Raw genomic sequence first — 21586 nt, 5'->3', positions numbered from 1 at the left:
GGAGTCAACAGTGTGCCCTTTTTGCCAAGACAGCTAACAGCATATTTGATATTTGTCTTTAACTACGTGAAGAGTGGTTCCCAAGAGGATGGAGCTAGACTGGTGTCAGTGGTGGCAGATAGTAGAACAAGGAGAAATAGTTTTAAGTTGCAGCAAGGGAAGTTTAGGTTGGATATTAGGAAAAACTTTTTCACTAGGAGGGTGGTGAAGCACTGGAATGGGTTACCTAGAGAGGTGGTGGAATTTCCATCCTTGGAGGTTTTTAAGGCCTGGCTAGACAAAGCCTTGTCTGGAATGATCTAGTTGGGGATGGTTCTGCTTTGAGCAGGAGGTTGGAGTAGATGACCTCCTGATGTCACTTCCAGCCCTAAATTTTTATGACTCTTTGAGTCTATGATTAAGCCTTACATGGGTGGCTAGTAGGTTGTTTTAAAAATGGTTAAAAATTGGATTAAAGGAATTGCTTGGAAAAACATGATAGAAACGGGTCTAATTAATAGGGCTATGCAAAATTTTGACGGGTGTTTCATTTCGAAGCTGTTTTGACACGTTTTGAACTCAAAACAGTGAAATTGAAATGAAAGGCTTTAAAACAACTTCAAAATGAAATGAGGGCACTCGAAACATTTTGAAAGTTTCAAAATATTTTGAGTTTCGAAGCCAGGCTTGCTTGCAGCTAAACAGAAACTGAGGAGAGGGAGGCAGAAGATGGGGGGAAGGACTGCTCTGATATTAACATCTAGCTCGTGGTTTGATTCACCAGCTCTCTGATCATTTCCCCAGCTGTTTCCAGGGGGTGCGGGTGCCCAATCTGCATGTGGGGTTTCAGCAGGCTGCTGCTGCAGGCTGGGGCCAGCAGCAGCTGCTTGGCATGGCCCATGGTGAATGCTGGGAAGACTGTGGTCTGTGCCCCCCCGTGAAGAGCTGGGGAAACGATCAGAGAGTTGGGGGATTCGAAATGGGAGCTGGGGGAATGTTCAGGGACCTGAACATTCCCCTACTTCCCAGTTGGATTCCCCAGCTCCCCGATCTTTCCCCCAGGTCTCTGATTGCTTCCCTCAGCTCTTCCTGGGGGGCACGGGCCCCCGGATAATGCAGGATGACAGCAGGCTGCTGCTGCCAGCTAGTGATGGCTGCAGTTCTGTGCTATTTTCCCAGCCAGCAGAACCCCACGCACAGATCTGAGGGCCTGAGTCTCCTGGGAGGGCTGCGGAGTGCCAGACTCTTCTCTGGTGGGTGCAGGCCCCTGGATCTGCATGTGGGATTACAGGAGGCTGCTGCTGTTGGCTGGAGCCAGTGCCAGCACCTGAGGGGGGGCGCAGGGTGAGGATGGATGGTGCTGCCCTCCAGGTGGATGCTTCCCCCCCTTGTGGGTTCATGTCGCTGGCTGGAGGGCATTGGGCACAACTCCAGATCCCCCTCCAGCATCCATCCCTCATCCTTCCATCCACGGAAGGTGAGGCAGCATCTGGAAGAGGGGTTTGGGACCTCCTGGAGTTTGGAACCATGTCCTTCACCCAGGTTACCAGGTACCTAGTGCTCCGTTTCTCTGGTCAGACGTGGAGTGTGGGGGGGTGGGGCACACAGTGAGGGTGGGTGTGGGGCCGGATGCAGAGCATGGGGAGCGTGGGGTAGGGGTGGGGATGGGGCCAGACGCAGAGGGAGGGGGTGTCATGGGGTCAGATGCAGAGTGACAGGGGTGGCACGTGGCTGGATGCGAAGTGGCGGTAGCATGGGGAGGGGAGGTGTGGGGATGGACGTGGAGCTGGGGTTGGTGGTGCAGGGGCAGACATGGCAGGGCCAGACATAAAGTGGGGGGAGGAGTGGTGCATGGCTGGATGCAGAATGGCGGCAGTGCGGGGTGATGGGTGGCAGTGCTCCGTCCCTGCCCGCCCCATCCCTACCGCATCATTCTTAACAGGCAATTTGCTAGTGTTCTTTATAAAAGCCTATTTTTAAAATGTTAATAGTGAGAAGGTGCATCTACATGTGCCCCTATGGAGCTATTGTTACTGTGCCATCATTTAGTACTTCCTTTTGGAAGTACTAAATGACAGCACAGTAATAGCCCATGGGGCACATGCCCTGGGGACTACGGAGAAGAGGTGTGCCTGAAGGATGGGATTGGAGAGGGACTCACCCTGGGTATACTGCTTTCTTTTGCTGCCTGTTTCTAGGACACACAATGCCAGCACAGTCAGTGTCATAGAGTGCAAGGTGTTTTGGAAATCATACTTTTGCACTAAAATTTGCTGATGTTGGAGAAAGATATGATCCCCATTTTTTGCCACTAAATTCAACATTTTTTTTGCCTTCTGGACAAAGGCTTCAGCAGCAAAAAATGAGGTGAAACTTTTCCTCCCACAGTAGCAAATTCCATTGCCAGTCTAGAGAACTACAGTTCCCAGAATGTCTTGTAGTCCAATAAACCATTCGGTTGTCTGCTCTGTTCCTAATCCTGCAATCAAGAAGTTGTGGGGGGAGGAAGGAGTGCACAGGGTACAGGAGTGTGGAAGAGTAAGAGGTGATCCCAGGTGTGGCAGGACTAGCCCTGTCAGAAGGTCGTAACATCCAATGGCCAGCTACCTTGCCCACCCCACCCTAGCTCTTCCAAACTGTTGCCCTGTATCCCACCTGCCCCATTTTGATGGAACAACCAATTGTGTGTGAGGAGTCTTGAGCCTTAGAGTCGGGTTTCCCTTGGGTCACTTGGCTTTACCATTTTTATACACGTCTAGGCCACATCCCTACTGGCTGTAGCTCATGGGTGGGCAATTATTTCAGGCAGAGGGCTGCTTACCAAGTTTTGGCAAGCTGTTGAGGGCTACATGGGTAGCCCCACCCCCTGACAGGTGCCCTGCCCCCTGGTCACCATCTTGGGACCAGAAGTCCTGCCCCCTAACCTCTGATCTTTGCCACTGGAAGTCCCTCCCCTTGCCCCCTGGAGTACTCCTTTCAGCAAGGGGTTTTGCCGTCTCAGAACCAGAAAAATGCCAAATTGTATTCTAAAAATGAAAACATCTACAACATTCATTCATTTGATTTAAAAAATATATTTTTGTCCTAATTTACATGTATTTGTGTAGTGCACATAAAGGTGATTGCACAATAGCCTAAAATGAAGTCTTATTCTTGTATATTGTAGGGAGAGGAGAGTATAGGTTTGTGGGGGGCTGTGGGTGTGTGGGTATGTGGGGTGTAGGGGAGGGTGTGGGTGTGTGTGGGGTTTTGTGTGGGGTTGGATAGGTGTAGGGAGTATGTGTGTGGGGTGAGGGACCCATGTAGGTGTGTGTGTGGTTATGTGGTATGTGGGTGGGTATGGGGTTTGTGAGGGGCTGTATGGGGAGGGGAGGGTGGCTGGGGTATGTGAGGGGATGTGGGTGTCAGGGTTTGAGAATATAGCAGGGCGTGCTTGTGGGACTCACCCTATGAACACACACACACACGCTCTTTCACCCTCCCTCCCTTACTACATGCACATGCACACACTCTCTGTCTCCCTCCGTCCCTCACTGCATACACACACACCCTTCTCGCTCCTGGCCCCAGGGTACTGGCACAGCCCCATGCTCCCACGGTCTGGCAATGCAGCCAGAGGCCATGTGGTGCTGGAGCAGGCATGAAGGGAAGCTGTGAAAGCCAGGGCAGGCAGAGGCTTCCAGTTGGGGGGGTGGGGGTAGGAAGGGGTGGGGCCGGACTGGTCTTGTTGCTGGCTCCTGCCGGCTCCCCTTGGGTCCTGCTGCCCCTGGTTCCTATCATCTTTGATAAGCAGCCAGGAGCAGATCATTAATAATTTTCTAAATTTTTTAGAGGCCCCATGGGCCAGATGGAATGGCTTGTTGGGCCAGATCCAGCCTATGGGCCATATTTTAGCTGCCCCTGCTCTAGCTGCTACTTTTCAGCCCTAGGCCAACTTAGTTCAGCCTTGGCTCCTTGGTAGCAATTAGGGCTGTGCGAAACAGCAGCGTTCCATTTTGACCAGCATTTTGACGTTTTGATGGAACATTGTTCTGTTTCAAATTTTGTTTCGAGTTGAAACAGCTGGTCCATTCCATTCTGTCGAAACAGTTTCACTGTTTCGCTGCTGTTTTGCCATTTTGCCCATAAGATATAATGGGGATGGACAAAACAGCCTATAACTTTGTCATTTCTGGCCTGATTTGGATGAAACTTGCAAGAATGGCAGTCCCTTCTGAGGGCATGAAGTCTGCCAAGTTTCACAGAGATAGGTGCAGGGAGTTCAGGGAAACTGCACCCAAAATTCCTGAAAGCAAAATTCATGTCATGTGTATGTGTTAAGCCACAGTGGGGTCAAAGCTGCAGGCATGCTCGCCCCTGCTGAGGTCACAAAGCCTGCCAGGTTTCAAGGAGATAGGTGCAATGGTTTGGGGGAAACTGTACCTCAAGCTGCGGACAAGCAAGACTCGTGACATGGGTGACACTGTGTGTGTTAAGGCGCAGCAGAGTGAAAGCTGCAGGCCTGCTAGCCCCTGCTGTGGCCACGAAGCCTGCCAGCTGTCAAGGAGATAGGTGGAGGGGGGTTCTGGGGCCCTGCACCTCTGGCTGTTGACTGGCAAAACTCGTGTCATGGGTGTTTATGCAACTATGTCTGTCTTTGGGCACGGGGGAGGGGGGACGGGGACTACTGCGGGCCTGGCTGCTAGGCCCCACTGCAGCCACAAAGTCTGTCAGCTGCCTAAGAGATCTGTGCAGGGGGGTTCTGGGGCCCTGCGCCCCTAGCTGCTGACAGACAAAACTTGTGACATAGGTGCTTGTGCAACTGCTGCCTCTCATCAGGCAGCAGGACTGAAGATCCCCCATCACTTGCCACCACAGATCAATGTGGCTCCCCTCACAGCTTCTCCTGGTCTGATAGTTCAAACAGAAACAAAAATGCTTCAAATTAAAGTGCAAAGTACTTGCAAACCAACCCAACATGAACTGAAACCTTTTACCCCTTCTGGATCTCCTGTTGCATGGGAAAAAGAGAAAGGAAAAAAACCCTTTCAGTTGTTACCCACTGGGGCCTCCACTATGGCCTGCCTGGGAGTCCTTCCTCCTCCCCAGCCAGGGCTAGAATGCCCCTCCAGCCTGAGGGCAAGCTTATTTACTCCCACAGATATGACCCAGTATGGCCATTTATTTTTAGTGAAATGATACCACAGTGCAGTCAATATTTATTGGTTAGTAGGCTGTTTTTTCAGACGATGCTAAAATATTCTGCTCATAGGTGCTTTCTATTTGGCCAGGAGTAGATCTGTTTAAAAACATGCACCATTGTAAAATAATAGTAAAACATGAACAAAAAAACAAAAACAAAAAACAAACCCTCCATTCCTCTATTGTTGCTTTGTGAAAGCAAAACAAATGATCAGATTTTTATATGGAAAAAGCACTAGAATTTGACAGCTTTTCAGTTCCAGTTCTCAGTTTTGTGTAAAAAAACCCAAAAAATTCTTATTTTATGAGGCAAATGGTGGACTCTTGCCCATGTTTTTGCATAACAACACATTTTTGTAAAATGGCCAGGCTTTAATGGGTGTTATTACCATTCCTGAGAGAGAAAACAAATTTATTATTAAGAAGTCGTTTTATATGACTTTTTAGTGCAAACAGTAGGATAGATTTGCATCTTATAGACCAGGGTGCTCAACTTCTGGCCCGCAGCACCATGTCATCTGGCCCAGAAATTTGGTGGCAGGATGGCAGTGGCAGTGCTTCCCAATGCCAAATTTCTTGACCCATGGGGAGCCCCAGGTCCTGTGCACTGGATCTGGCACAAGATCCCAGTGCATAGGGCTGGGTAGGGGCAGTGCTGCCCCCCTAGAATCCACTGCTGGCACACAGAGGGCAGGAGGGGAAGGTGCTGGGCCCCACAGCTGAATCTGGCCTGCAGACAGCCTGATCCAACCCACAGAAAGATTCTGCACCACCCATCTGGCCCACAGGGCCAAAAGGTTGGGCCACCACTTTTATAGGCCATCTAAATCAAAGGTGCATAGCATAAGCTTTCATAAGCAGCGGGCTTCATCAGATGCTGTGCAGATCAACTTTATTTTACTAGCAATGTGTATTAGGATTATTTTGCAATGTTAGTAGATTCTGTTTGTAAGTTCTATGTGCATCACCTATAATGACAACTCACATAAGGGAAATGGCAAATTTAAGAAAGTTCTTAGTGTGGATTTTATGGTACAAATTAAAAAATGCAGCTTGACAGATAATAGAATAGGATAGATTGTGATTGGTATGAGATGATAGGCATAACAAGTAAATAAAATGGACATTAGTTTCATGAATTTTAATTGACTAACAGAATGAATAAATAGGGCAATAACTTTTGCGTAGACAGAGAAAAATGTCAGTTGTGGCACAAGATATTTGTTTTCACTTTTCTGGACTTTCATATCCAGATAAGAAACTTTTCTGTAACTCAGCTAGCAAAGATGATTGCAACTTCTGTATGCTTGCTCTTCATAACTCCATCTGCTATCTCGATTTTATGTAAGTATGGCATGCACCTATTGTTTACCTGTGATTTCCCAAATTAGCTGGTAATTCTATAATGCAGTAAACTTCTTAATATTGCAAAAGGCGCTGAATATATTTAAAGAACACTTTATTGTTATTTAAAATTCTTATTGCAACTCAGCTGCCAGACTTTTTTTAATACTAATCTAATTATCATTTTACCTTGTATCTTGCCACACTGTTTCTCTGTTTAAGAAATTTCTTCTCCTTTTTAATTCTTGAGCAGGTTTGGCCTCTGTTGCCCCTTAAATGTTTACACTTAACTAGGATGAATTTCAGTAGAAGTCTTACAATTCCATCTGCATTAATTTTCATTTCCCTCTGATAGGCATCTTTTCTTTTACAAAATTCTAGTCACAGTTCCACAAGGCATTTTTATTTCCTCCTAGCACAGCTTCTCATAAGAAAAATTAAAAGGATTTATTTTGTTTCTTTACATGTTTATCCATGTATTTCACAAATCTGAAGATTTTGTAATTGTTAGTCCTCACTATTTACCAAATCCACTGATCACATTTGGCATTTCTTAGGATTAGATCTAACATAATTTCCAGACAACTTGGTTGTTCAACAGACTGCATAAAAATCAATTGTGTACTACCTCAGAAAAATACTGAACTTTCTTATTTAGTAGCCAAGTAATTAAAATCCCTTCACCCCAGCCGCATGGTCAGAATTCTGGTCTTCTTCCAAAGTTCTCTTACCTTTGAAAACTTTTCCTGATCTTCTTTCCTTCACTGCCTTACAAGGATAATATCTAAATGGTATTGTACATTCTAGCCAAATGATCTCATGTATATGAGAGGTAATATTTTTACCCCATCTTTAAGCAATATAATTCTTTCCTAATATTACTGTCCCACTTTGCTTCCTGTTTTAGTCTTTGCCTTTGGGAAATTCTACACTCTGATATTTTAAATCCCAGTAATTTTCCAACATTAATCATGTCTTTATTATACCAATAATATACCTATCCTCAGTGCTTCCTTTGTGCCATATAACTGCTTAAAAATTCAGGGGGCATTTATCTGCAAATAAACGTAAAGCTGAGAAACCCAGTTTTAGCATTTTTATGTAATTTTTGCTCAGTTCACATCTGAGTATTAACTTTTTCATTTATTTTTTGTAATATACTTGTTTGTCACGTTTTTACTGGTCAATAGATTTTAAGATAAAACCAGAAACACTAAAAGACAGGCCTTCAATTTAGCTGCATATTTATATTTGATTTTCATATTTGCCTATTATTTAAATCATACATAAGGTTGAAACTTGCATAACAAACTAAAGGTTCATAGTACATTCAAGGATAGCACAAAGACGACATATTTTAGTGTGTTCGAAACCCGCATCAAATATAGAAATGCTTTGTGTCTTGAAACATTTGCCTGCTTTCACTAATTTTCCTTTTTTTAAGGAAGAGTATTACAAGTGGTTTATTACAAGGGAAGGTTTATTACAAGTGGTGACATGGTGGAGGCTTCCTTGATCTTTATTTAGGCTGGTTTTGTGGCACAGTGGCTGCATTGGACTCATTGGCTGATCTCTTCCTGGCAGTGCCTAATGGTTAAGAATCATGACTGATTCTTTGAGGCCTGTCTGCAGTTTTTTTGATTTCCTGAGCAGTGAAGATTTTTTTAACTCATCAGTCAGTAGTCAGAATATAAATTTTCACCCTCCAGAAGTCTCAGAAGGTGGTATCATCATTTACCAGAGAACATTCTGATGTGGGATTGTACAGTTTACATTTTTAAACTTTTTTTTATGTTTGATGCTCGTGTGAAGGTATTAAGGAGGCAGTTAGGCAGTTTGATCTATGGATATAATTAGTATGCAGATGCTATATACTCAATCTCATTTTCATCAGGATTAGGTTCTGTAGAATCTCTACTTTTCTTTTCCTGTGCCTAGCTGAGACTAGGACTTCTATGCGAGTAAAGCTGTGAAGTTTCAGTCCAGTAAAGATAGAGTTTGGTCAGGGTAAGAATCATGAAGATGTGAGAAAAGATGGCTTGTGCTCCATTTTGTGGAGATCTGTTTAACCTTTGTGCAAAGTGTCTGTGGTTTGGAATGTTCAACAGTAATCAAGACATTCATTTTGTCTGGATTATGCCAGGCAATTGTGGATTTTCTTTTTTAATCCTCTCCACACCAATATGTATTGTGTTAATTCCTAGAGTGAATCACTCCAGTACATGCTGTGTGAGGTATTAGACATTACTGTGTGTCCTGAGCATATATCTGCTCTTTTTCCCCTTTTGTTGTTAGCTGCAGTTCAGGTAGCTGACTTCCATCTATAAAACATCAACTATCACACCTTACATAGTGACTCTTTGAGAAACAATCTTTCTTCCAAAGAGTCAGGTCAGGTCAGTTGCTGGGCTAAAACTTGATGATGTCTAAAGTTAAGGTTATGTCCATATTGATGTTTAGGATATGCCTTAAAATCCCTCTGAGCTCCATATATGCTTACCATCAAAGCTGAAAAACCTTAAACTTGGCACCTGGCAGCAGTCCAGCCCAGCCTAGACCCAAAGCATTCTGCAGAACTTCATGGGTAGAGGTTGAGCCTGTCTCCTGACCTCCCTCCATTGTGTTTGGACCTCACTGAGGTGCTGCAGGCAGCAAGCACAGGATGTTTGCCAACAGCTTCCTATCCTGGCTCCACTTTCTGGAAGTAGAGCCAAGCACTGAAGGAGAGACTGCGTAATTCCTAGAAGGACTGCACTCATGGGGCAAGAAATGCAATGTGGACCATTTTGTTGTGGGATGCAAAATAAGCTGTAGGCCAAAAAGAGCAGTTCATGTAGCTTTGACTGGCCAAGGATGACTGTTGGAATCAACCCGAAATATCAGAGGAGATGTACTCTGTCTTCAGATTGATGGCTAGGTATCAGCAGAGATCCCTTAATTTGAAATTTGCTAACACTTTTAGTCTCATAGCCCAGTATTGATGGCATATATGTTTGTCTCTGATCAGAACAGTCAGTCTCTATGCTCAGGGAGCTGTTTGTGCATATGGTGGGAGTAAAAAGCTGGCTCATCTTTCTCATCCTACTGCTTGTCCAGAACCTCCAGCTGGTGTTCCTCCTGGAGCTACCCTTAGGGTTGGTATCTCTATATCTCTTGTAAAGCAGGCCAAAATAACATGGAAAATACAAAGCACTTAAGCATTTAACATTTCCAGCACACATTTTGTATTCTCTTTTCAGCAGATCTCTAGCACAAGCAGTATTGCCAACACTAAATAGTCTAACATTCAGAGCATGGAACTGGCTTAAAAAACACAAGATTCTATTTTTTTTAAATCACATTTTTTTCCTGCCTGCTTGCTTTTTTTTTTTTTTTTAATACCTTTGGTCCAAACATATGAAAATATGATGAAGTTTAAAGAGCTTCTTTACATTGTTCATTTGTATTGTGAGATCCTTTTTACTTAACTAAAAGTGCCAGCCATAGCTGTGAATGTTTGAAGAATACTTGGTTCTTATTCTGGTGGGGGATAATGCAATGAATTTTGATTCATATTGATAGCAGAAATATACATGGGTATTAGGGGTGTGTAAAGCTTCAGTCGCTGATTCAATTCAGAGAAGATTTGGCCTGATTCAGTGGTCGAATCACCAAATCCAAATCAAATCAGGAGAAAAAAAAACAACCTCTGAATTGATTTGGAGCTTCAGAAAAGATTCAGAAGGCAGTCTTTCAGGGGAATAGAAACTGAGAAGAGGGAGGGAGAGTGGGGGGGAAAGACTGACATCTCTAGCTGGCCAGTGACTGTGATCTTTTCCTGAGTCCCCTTCCAATTACAGTGCTCTGGGGGAGGGACATAAAAACAGCGTATAAGCCTCTGTCTGCAGGCTTTCTGTGCCTTTTGTGAGCTGTTTCTACCTGAACAAAAGTGTCTGAAAGGTACTGGACTGGCTTAACTTCCTACCTAGTCAGTCTCCTGCTAGTTTCTGTTCTTGGAAAGGATTAGATACAGCTTACTAACTAGAATTCCTCTACTTATCCATTCCATTTCTTTTAACTTATATTTGTTCTTGTTTTGTTTTTTCCCCCCCATACTTTTTAAAAAGAAAGCTGTGTTTTCCCTGGCAGTGTGATCCATCGCTGTGTGGGAAAGCACAAACATTACATGCACTCACACACATACATCATAGAAGAAGAAGTCAGATATTATTAAACACAACACAGAAGAAGTCAGGCAGTCATAGAAGAAGAGATTATATATAGTTATTATTAGTTATAGTTACACACACATACAGACTAAACACAAAACAGAAGAAGAAGTCAGATACAGGTTATTAAACACAACACAGAAGAAGTCAGTAGGCCTATGCGAATAGGGAACTATTCAATTTGGATCCAGATTCGGCCAATTTGGATGCTGGCGATTTGATTCGGAGCTCCAAATTGGTTTTCCACCTCGATTCGGCCGAATCGGCTCCAAAGCTTTGGAGCCAATTCAGAGATTCAGCCATAGAGTGTAATAAGGAATCAATGAAATATCTATAACTTTGTTGTTTTTGGATGAAACTTGCAGGGGTGGTGGCTTCTGCTGAGAGGATGAAGTCTGACAAGTTTCAAGGTGATAGCTGCAGGGGTTTCTGGGAAACTGCACCTCAAATTCCTGAAAGCAAAACTCATGTCACATGTGTGTGTTAAGCCACAGTGGGGTGAAAACTGCAGGGGTGGTATCTCTTCCTGAGGCCACAAAGCCTGCCACATTTCAAGAAGATAGGTGAAGGGGTTTCTGGGAAACTGCACCTCAAGCTGCTGACAAGCAAAACTCTTGACATAGGCAACACTGTGTGTGTGTTAAGGCACCGGGGGAGTGGGGGGGTGAAAACTGCAGGCCTGCTAGGTCCTGCTGCAGCCACAAAGCCTGCCAGCTGTCAAAGAGATAAGTGCAGGGGGAGTCTGGGTTCTGGGGCCCTGCACCCCTGGCTGCTGACAGGCAAAACTCGTAACATGGGTACTCGTGCGACTATCTCAGGGCGTAGGGGGGTGAAAAAAAACTACTGCAGGCGTGGATGCTAGGCCCTGCCAGCCTGCCAGCTGTCAAAGAGAGAGGTGCAGGGGGAGTCTGGCTTCTGGGGCTTGCACCTCTGGCCGCTAACAGGCAAAACATGTTATGTGGGTGGGTGACTGTGTGTGTGTGTGTGTGTGTGTGTGTGTGTGTGTGTGTGTGTGTGTGTGTGTGTGTGTGTTAAGGTGCACCCTCACTGGCACTGGGACCTCTACACAACATGGTACTGTGCCCCAGTGAGGTCTCCTCCTCCCCTACAGTCTCAGGCCAGTCCACCACTTTACATGACAACAGGTAAAATAGCTTAGTGACTGACTGAGCACTAGCAGTAGCACCAGCAGCATCTCAGGTAGCCAAACTGTCAGAGAGCCCTTCTTTCCTTTCAAGTAGGAGCTGCTTCTTCTCTAACGTGTCTATTAAGGTGTGCCTTACTGTGTGCCTCTATGTGTGTGTGTGTGTGTGTGTACACTTGTGTTCAGGTGTGCCCTCACTGGCGCTGGGGCCTCTGCACAACACGGCAGTGTGCCCCAGTGAGGTCTCCTCCTGTACAGCCTTGGGCGGGTCCACCACTGTAAACAATGGCAGGTCAAAATAACTTAGCTGGCTCAACACCAGTAGCATCAGCAGCAGCATCAAAGGTACCCAAATGAAACTGTCACAGAGCCTTTCTTTTTATAAAGGAATTGACAGCAAGAAGTAAAAATGTTGTGTTGGATATATGATGTTACTCATGGTGCGTGATGGCTTATCTTGTGTTTTTATGTCTATATATTTATTATTAAAAAAAAGGGGAATACTTAAAAAATATATATATCTTAGGAAGCTTTCGGGTTGAATAACCCTTTGTCAGGCTGAGGAAGTACGAAGTACCTGCAGTTGGTCCTGGATGGAAGGAATAGTAAAGAAGCCAGAGACTGGCCTGGCACGCAATGCAGGCAAGAAAGCCAGTCAGTGAAAATGTAAATGGAGGTGTCAGGGGGTTAGGGACAGGCTAGGGTGGGGGTTTGAGGGGGAAAGGAGGATATAGCAGTGCAGGTAAAAGTGCAGAGGTACCTGGGGAGTCAGATGTCTGGCAGGTTGCAGTGTGTCAGAATTTCACTGTCTAATCTATATTGAATCCATGAGTTTCTGTACCTACTACCTAGGAGGCTGATGAAGTGCACTTCATAGGCCCAGCTCTGAAAAGTGGTTTGTACATACAAACAAGCACCTAACCTCATCACCAGAACTGACGCCAACTTCCTACAGCTCAAAACACAAAACCTGCCAACTATCTCCAGTACCCCCACAAACTGCACACCAGAATCTATCAAAGACAACAAAACCCAAGTACCTGTGGGGGCACATTCCTCACCAAAAAAACACTCTGCCTCCAGTGTCTCAGGCCTGATCCTAAGAGGGGACAAATTATGATGCAAACCACTTTTCACAGCTGGGCCTATGAACTTCACTTCATCAGCCTCCTAGGTACAGAAACTCATGGACTCAATATAGATTAGACAGTGGAATTCTTACACACTGCCTCCTGCTGGACATCTGACTCCTCAGGCACCTCTGCACTTTTACCTGCACTGCTATATCCCCCTTTCCCCGCCCACCCCCAACCCCAGCCTGTCCCTTACCCCCTGACACCTCCATTTCCATTTTCACTGACTGGCTTTCTTGCCTGCATTGTGCGCCAGGCCAGCCTCTGGCTTCTTTACTATTCCTTCCAACCAGGATCAACTGCAGGTACTTCCTCAGACTGACAAAGGCCATTTGGTTCTCAAGTTCCCTCACTAGGGGGATCACCTGGCTGAGGAGGGCATCTCCAATGCTAAGGGTCTTGGTGGCCTTGAGGAAGGGCTTGAGGACCACCAAGATCTGGGAGATGGTACCCCACTCGGCTCTGTTCAGGGGGCTGCTCATTCTGATCTCCCCAAGCAAGGCCATCTCATGGATGGCCTTCTGTTGCTCCACCAGCCTTTCAAACATCAGGTATGTGGAGTTCCGCCGAGTCTCCACATCCTGCATGATTTTGTGCTGTGGGATGCTCAGCTCTGCCTGTTTCTCCCGGAGCATCTTGCCCCCCTTGATGCTGCGGTGAAAGTAGCCCGCCACCTTCCTGCATTTCAAAATCACCTGGCTTGTAGCAATAGGGGTGGCGGCACCATCACCAGCAGCCCTATCCCCCTCCAAGGCGTCCATGACTATGAGGTTCAGCCTGTGTGCCACACGGCGGATGCCAACAAAGTTGGCAACATGGACAGCCTTCACCATATTGGCCCCATTGTCAGTGACCATGAACCCATGGGTGAGTTCATAGATTCACAGATTCATAGTTGTTAGGGTTGGAAGGGACCTCAATAGATCATCGAGTCCGACCCCCTGCATAGGCAGGAAACAGTGCTGGGTCTAGATGACCCCAGCTAGATGCCTATCCAACCTCCTCTTGAAGACCCCCAGGGTAGGGGAGAGCACCACCTCCCTTGGGAGCCCGTTCCGGACCTTGGCCACTCTAACTGTGAAGGAGTTCTTCTTAATGTCCAGTCTAAATCTGCTCTCTGCTAGCTTGTGGCCATTATTTCTTGTAACCCCCGGGGGCGCCTTGGTGAATAAAACCTCACCAATTCCCTTCTGTGCCCCCGTGATGAACTTATAGGCAGCCACAAGGTTGCCTCTCAACCTTCTCTTGTGGAGGCTGAAAAGATCCGGGTTCTCTAGTCTCTCCTCGTAGGGCTTGGCCTGCAAGCCCTTAACCATACGAGTGGCCCTTCTCTGGACCCTCTCCAGGTTATCCGCATCCCTCTTGAAGTGTGGCGCCCAGAATTGCATGTAGTACTCCAACTGCGGTCTGACCAGTGCCCGATAGAGGGGAAGTATCACCTCTTTGGATCTATTCATCATGCATCTGCTGATGCATGATAAAGTGCCATTAGCTTTTCTGATGGCTTTGTCACACTGCCAACTCATGTTCATCTTGGAGTCCACTAGGACTCCAAGATCCGTTTCCACTTCCGTGCCACCCAGCAGGTCATTTCCTAGGCAGTAGGTATTCTGGACATTTTTCCTCCCTAGGTGCAGCACTTTGCATTTCTCCTTTTTGAATTGCATTCTGTTGTTTTCTGCCCACTTGTCCAACCTGTCCAGGTCTGCTTGCAGCTGTTCCCTGCCCTCCGGCGTGTTCACTTCTCCCTACAGTTTTGTGTCATCCACAAACTTGGACAGAGTACACTTCACTCCCTTGTCCACCTCACTGATGAAGACATTAAATAGTATCGGTCCAAGGACCGAGCCCTGCGGGACCCCACTGCCCACACCCTTCCAGGTCGAAACCAACCCATCCACCACGACTCTCTGGGTGCAACCCTCTAGCCAATTCACCACCCACCGGACTGTGTAGTCATCCAAATCACAGCCTCTTAACTTGTTCACCAGTATGGGGTGGGATACCGTATCGAAGGCCTTCCTGAAGTCTAAGTATACGACATCCACCCCTACTCCTGTGTCCAGGCGTTTTGTAACCTGGTCATAAAAAGAGACTAGATTAGTCAGGCATGATCCGCCTGCTATGAACCCATGCTGGTTTCCCCTCAGCATAATTTGTCCTGCCAGGCTCTTGCAAATGTGAGCCTTGATAATTTTTTCAAAGACTTTGCCAAGGATGGAGGTGAGACTGACTGGCCTATAGTTGCCCAGGTCCTCCTTCCTCCCCTTCTTGAAAATGGGGACCACATTGACCCTTTTCCAGTCCTCCGGGACTTGGCCTGTGCGCCATGAGCATTCAAATATTCCCGCCAGTGGCTCTGCAATGATGTCAGCCAGTACCTTCAGCACCCTCGGATGGAGCTCATCCAGGCCTGCCAACTTAAAGGCATCCAGTTCCTCCAAGTGACTCTGCAGCATCTCAGGGTCTACGCATGGTAGTCTGGCGTCTTGCTGCTGCCTCTCTACAACCCCAGTGAGAGACTTGTCTTGCCCCTCACTTAGGAACACTGAGGCAAAGAACTCGTTGAGGAGTTCAGCCTTGTCCTCCCTGTCCGTCACCAATTCCTTCTGCCCATTTATCATCATTCGCCAGTTCGTCCTGGCGAATGAGCCATTCCTGCACCAAGCGGTTCATGGCCCCATGATCTCCGTGGCAGTGTGGGACTCATCCAGCACCTCGGTTTGGAAGAGAGCCCACTGACAGCCTGACTGATCACCAGTGCCCTGTGAGGGAGAGGTAGGCATGATCACCATCCTAGCTGCTCCAGATATCAGAGGTGAAGTGTAAGGCTACCTGCATCCCTGCCTTGCACAGCTCCTCCCTCAAGTACTTCCTGCATGCATCATACAGGGAGGGCACCACTGTCTTGCTAAAGGTGGTGCATGCGGGCACTTTGTGAGATGGGGCCAGAAGCGCTATGCACCTGAACCCTGACCACTCAACTAGGGAGGAGGGGTGGCTATCCAGAGCAAGCATCTCCCCAATGGTCTGGGTGATCTTGCTCACCTTTGCAACTCGCCCCCCTCTGTCTGCAGCTTCCCCCCACTGCACCCCCTATGAAAAAGTGCTGCCTACACTGTCGGCACCTGCAGGCAGTCGCCACTTGCCACACCCCCTGCCATCGACACCGCTGGGTGGCAGTGATGGCACCATCAACGGCAGCCCTGTCCCCCTCCAGTGCATCCCTGACTGTGAGGTGCAGCTATTAACACTTTCCCTTTTGTTTTCTGTTTTCCTAAGAAGGAAATGACTCATCAAAGGTCACAAAACTTGTAATAGAATCTAGTGTCCTATCCACAATCTGCCATCCTGTGGGAATCCCATGGGACAGCACATGGGATAACACCCATGGACTGATACCACACATCAACCTTACATGCCACCTTTGATCCATGGACTGGCCCTGCATTACTCATTTGGCTCATGGAGATGAGAAGGTTGAGTGCCTGTGTTCTAAATATGTAGATCCATTTTGTTTTCAATTATCACAGTGTAAATCTGACATAATTTTAATAAAATAATTGTTGCTGCTTGTAATTGACACTGTGATGGATGTGAGCAGAATTTAGGTAATAAACACCCCTTACCTAGATATACAGGTACGAGAGGTTATAGAAATAGCATCAGAAATGCTGATCTAAATTGGAGGGATAAAAGATTAGAATACCTGAGAACTTGGCTTAAAGCATACAATTTAGGCCAAAATTATTAGTCACTTTTGCATAACTGGGCCTTGTTTATTTGTACAATGTCTTACACCAGGATAGGGGTCAAGCGGATCACAACTACAAATTTCTTCATTTCTAGCCTTGAGCACAAGCCACATCTTCTTGCCTTGCATTATTTAAGAACATCCATTGATAAAGTAAAAATGGTATCATTTGAACATACCAGAGAGTGAGGGTTTTTATTGCTACACTTCAATATATAATTTGATCCATTACTTGCTTAGGAGAGTTCTTTTGCTTTCAAAGTCTGTTGAAAACTTTTTTAAGGTGCAGTAAGTTGTGATTTCATTCACTTGCGTTTTAAATTGTAACTAATTACAGAAGGAGAGAAGGAAAAACTCAAAGTTAGTAAAAATGCCCTTGAAGTAACACATCCTGTCAGGATTCATTTAAACATGTTCATGATAAAGTATGACCCAGCTGTAGATGAAAGATGCAGTGACATTATTCAGAAAATTAATTTGTCCACGATCAATAATAGACAGCAAGATATGACAGTACGTATAGTGTATTTGGTCTAGCTGGAAGTACATATCACAGCCTTCACAGTCTTATAAGAAATCCTATCTAGAGAGATAAATGTCTCCTTTTTTTACACTATTTCCAGTTAAAATTGTACTTGCCCAGGTGACAGACTGACACCATGCATTAGTCATAAATGATCAATTCAGCTTAATTTGAGATTTCCCTGGCATGGCAAGAGCTACACAAAGTATCAAAATTTAAGTAAAAGAGTGACCCACTTGTTCAGCCAACCTAGAATGGGACTCGCGCTGAGGTCTGACACTCTGTCCATTTGTTATTAGTCATTACAGGTTTTCCTCATTGCTTTTTGAGATGTCACTGATGATTCCTGAAATAAGCATTTTTTAAATTTCTGTATTTTGCCTTGTTTTCTTCTTCACATCTGTGGGCATGTGTGCCACCATCTCTTTTGCAATATTACCTACCCAGGCTATAATCTGGTTTCAGATTGGCTTCTGTGACCAGGCCTGTATTTGGTGAGAGTCTGCCTCAGTTTTACACATTATACTGTAGTTAAGTAGTCTAGTGATTCTGAGCAAGGGTCTGAGCGGTTTAATGTGTTGTAGTCTTTGATTTGTTCTTTACCATGGCCAGCATATGGAAGATTTAGGAGATGGTCTATGATCTAGAATATTTTGGTCTTATCGGGGCTGTTTGTTCCATTGTTTGGGAGACCAGAGGTGTAGAGCCTGGAAAGTGATGATGTATAAAAGTGGATCATATTTTAATTTCAATATAACTTTTAATCTTTTGTCCCTTTTTTAGTGGAGAAAACACATGTTGTTTTCTTTCCTGTCCTATTTTATGGCACAAGAGCCACACTGTAAATGGTTTAGGCCATAGTTATTATACTATAACTTGTTCAAAATTCTTTTCTTTTAAATTTTATTATGGCATATATACACACACACTTTTTCTCTCTTCTTTTATGCAATGCTCTGTCATTCATTAGCAATACTGTGTCTCCACTGCTTTTGTGGATTTCTTAATTTCAACAATGCAGTGTCTATATACATATGCTTCTATGAACAGATGTCTGAATTCACTTCTTTTTAAGAGTTAGGTTTTATTAACACAGAAATTAATAATAACACAACATGAAAGATGATCCAAGCCTTCTTCCTATGCTTCCAGTGTATATCTGTCAGAAATGCTGGGCCTCAGTAAAAAACGCTGCATTACTGATACTAAAAATATGGTACTGTAACATTTAGGGCCACTTACAAGATGGCTAAACTGGATCTAAATTAGAGGTCAGAAACCAAAGGCCTGTGAAGCAGTTCTGGCTTACAGATGTGGCTCAGAGCAGATGTGGCTTTGGTGGCATTTGGCAGCAGGTGGCATTTGGCAGCAGGGTGCTCTCACTTCATCATGCTGCAGGCAGTATGCAGGCCTTTGGTTTAAGGAAAGCTCTGCCCATGCTACACTGCACCTGAGGCTTCATCAGAGAGGTCTTTCCCTGTGCTGTGCTGCAGCTGGGAAAAGTGGTAGAGTGGCTCAGTTCTAGTGCCCACCCTCCTGCAAGCAGAACTGGGTTGTTCTTGCCCCCATTGGAAAATGTTGCTGACCTCTGATGTAAGTGTTAGAGAGATGTCATTTACACATATTTAACATTCTTACATGTGGGAAGTAGTAATTTCACAAAACGAGAGGTGTGGCAGGAAAAGTAACTAAAAGGAGAACACTAATTAAAGAAACTCTACATCTCCTATGCCCAGTTATATTCAAGACAATTTCTGATTGAACATGCAGTGATTTGAATCCAGATTAACTCCACAGTCTCCATTAATGCAACTGAGGTTACAATCTGGTGTATTATTTTATACAATATTTGCTTTCACCACTCTGTCACCCTGCATATTGTCAAGTCTTTTGTTTGCAGTTATCACCATATTTTATGCTTTATTTAGAATTCTTCCTCCTGGAAATAAAACCTTCCAAAATTAATTATTTTTTGAAATATGGGATTTTTATATTAGTTCCTTGATTTTTTAAGTTTCCAATTTAGGATTTTGAGGATATTTAGGATTGATAATAGTATACCATTCCTTTAACAGTTCAGGGTGCAAGTTACACTTGTTCTGCATATACACTGAGTGCAAGATACCCCTATCGTACACTTTATATTAATATATATGTTTAAGATTTGGGGCTTAATTTTGCTCCATTGCATTCATGGCTGTTACACCTTTTTACTACATATGCAGTGTTGCCAACTGTCATGATTTTTGGCATTGTTCTTAAAGTCTATGCTTCGAGAATGTGAAAAACTTCGCTCTTTCTTTTATATATATTTATATACATATATAAAAGAAAGAGCTAAGTTTTTCACATTCCCGAAGCATAGACTATAAAAACAGTGCCAAAAATCATGAGAGTTGACAATGCTGCATATGCATTACTTGTTTCATCTAAGGTAAATCTTTCTGTGTATCTTTCTAATATAATCATTTGACATGGAAGCCACCTCATGAAGATACTACCAATGTCTTTGAAGCCCTGCCATAAACAAAATTAAACTTCTTATGTACTGAGTTGAAATAACATAACATCAGTTCCTAAAACATGAAATAACGTAACATGAAATAACATAACATCAGTTCCTATAATTAGTAAATTTGTATAATTTTGTGTAATCCATGCTTTGGCATTTCTTTCACAAAATGAAAAAAAAAATACTAAGCTCTGTATCTCTTGATGTTGTTCCAGGTTGAATTTTTAAAATTGAATTGTATGCATGCAAAGAATTTTTACTTATGGTAATTCTCACTCCTTTTTGACCAGGATTCTTAGGATCATCTTGTGAAGAAAAAATTGACCCCTGTACATCGTCTCCCTGCAAGAACAATGGGACCTGCTATGCTGATAGACTTACGTACTCCTGCAGTTGTAGTTCTGGATTCACAGGATCTACCTGTGCTCAGCTGATTGACTTCTGTGCTCTGAATCCTTGCACACATGGCATTTGTCGCAGTGTTGGAACCAGTTATAAATGCCTCTGTATTCCTGGTTTGTACCAAGCAGTTCCACATTATGTAAATCTTTTAATACTTCTTACACAGCTTCCGATATATAGTTTAAAATTACTTCCTTTTTTCTTTTCAGTATATAATACACATTGAGCAGATGTTCTATCTCTTTAGAATAATGATAGGAATCTCCACATTCCATTTGGATAATCAAAAATTGCAGGGTAAGCACTGAAACACTGAGTTCCATATGGCTTGGTTTATATTTACAGCTGTATTATAAAACGATAGTTTGCAGGGTGAAGTTTTTAAAGATGAGGCATCAAATAATAAATGAAAAATGGAAATTTAAGTAAAGGAATGGGAATGCTTGAAATCAGCTAATTGGGAAAGGCTGCAAATATGAAGTAATAAATATAAACCTCTCACAGGAACTTAGGGAAAAGTATGTTCTTTTCCTTAAGAGCCCAGTCCTGCACTCCATATTCACACAGGTTAACCCCACTTATTAACTGCAGTGGGACTGCTCATGCAAATACAGATAGCAGGATCAGATAGTAAAACTGTCTTGGAGTATATAGACAGAAAGTATGATAATTTGAGGTTACTTGGAGAAAAGGAGGTTTTTTCCTTTTGTCTATATATGCTTTATTATAATGTTAGCTGTAAATCTAGGAGTTGCAGATGGGCATGAAACTATAGGGGTAGATGAGCTGTTGCCTGTTGGTTCTGGCAGTTATACAGATATTGCAGACTACACAGTCCAGCAATTATAACAATTTCGGAGTAGAATTCAAATATAGTGTTATTGCGAGTTAAACTTACAGGCAAAGAAAGATCTCTTCTCTTCATTCATTGCTTATTATTGTGCACATTAACAGATAGTAATGAGCCAGGCTTTATATTTGAAAATGCAAAGGGAGAAACAATATCAACAAAGAAAACAATGTTATTTTTATTTTCAAAATGAATCTAACCCAGTTAGCAGTTTTTCACATTTCAACATAATGCCCTTTTTCTTGCGGATCAGGAAGTGGACAGTGATAGCCTTGATTGTTTGCAGAGGAATCCTGCTAGCAGACATATGCACTTGTTACATTGCTAGCTAACTATCTAAAGATGAATGTTTTAGGGATGATATGCTCAGTTAGAAATCAGAGAATCAATGAAAAGAGCCAGAGTGACATCTTATACTGAACTGTTGTGCTGTTTTACCATGTTGTCATCAATGTGTATTAGTGCAGTAGGATGACATGCAACATGGCCAAGCTGTGCACTGCAGTTCTGCTCAGTATAATAGCTGTTCTTTGTTCTCCTTCATATGGCTTTTCAG

General features: G+C 44.1%; 1 protein-coding gene across 3 annotated transcripts in view; it reads left to right on the top strand.

The window, feature by feature from the left end:
• DNER (delta/notch like EGF repeat containing) overlaps positions 1-21586 on the top strand; it is a 366522-nt gene that overhangs the window by 271989 nt on the left and 72947 nt on the right. For all 3 annotated transcript variants that reach the window (XM_059730967.1, XM_059730966.1, XM_019491837.2), the window contains one exon: positions 20069-20293. In XM_059730967.1, coding sequence (XP_059586950.1) covers positions 20069-20293 — 225 coding nt within the window. The remainder of the gene's footprint in view (positions 1-20068; positions 20294-21586) is intronic.

This window comes from Alligator mississippiensis, chromosome 7, assembly GCF_030867095.1.
Source record: "Alligator mississippiensis isolate rAllMis1 chromosome 7, rAllMis1, whole genome shotgun sequence".
Classification (NCBI taxonomy): Eukaryota; Metazoa; Chordata; order Crocodylia; family Alligatoridae; genus Alligator; species Alligator mississippiensis.
Note: the sequence above shows the minus strand (reverse complement) of the source record. Positions and strands in the feature narration are given on the sequence as shown.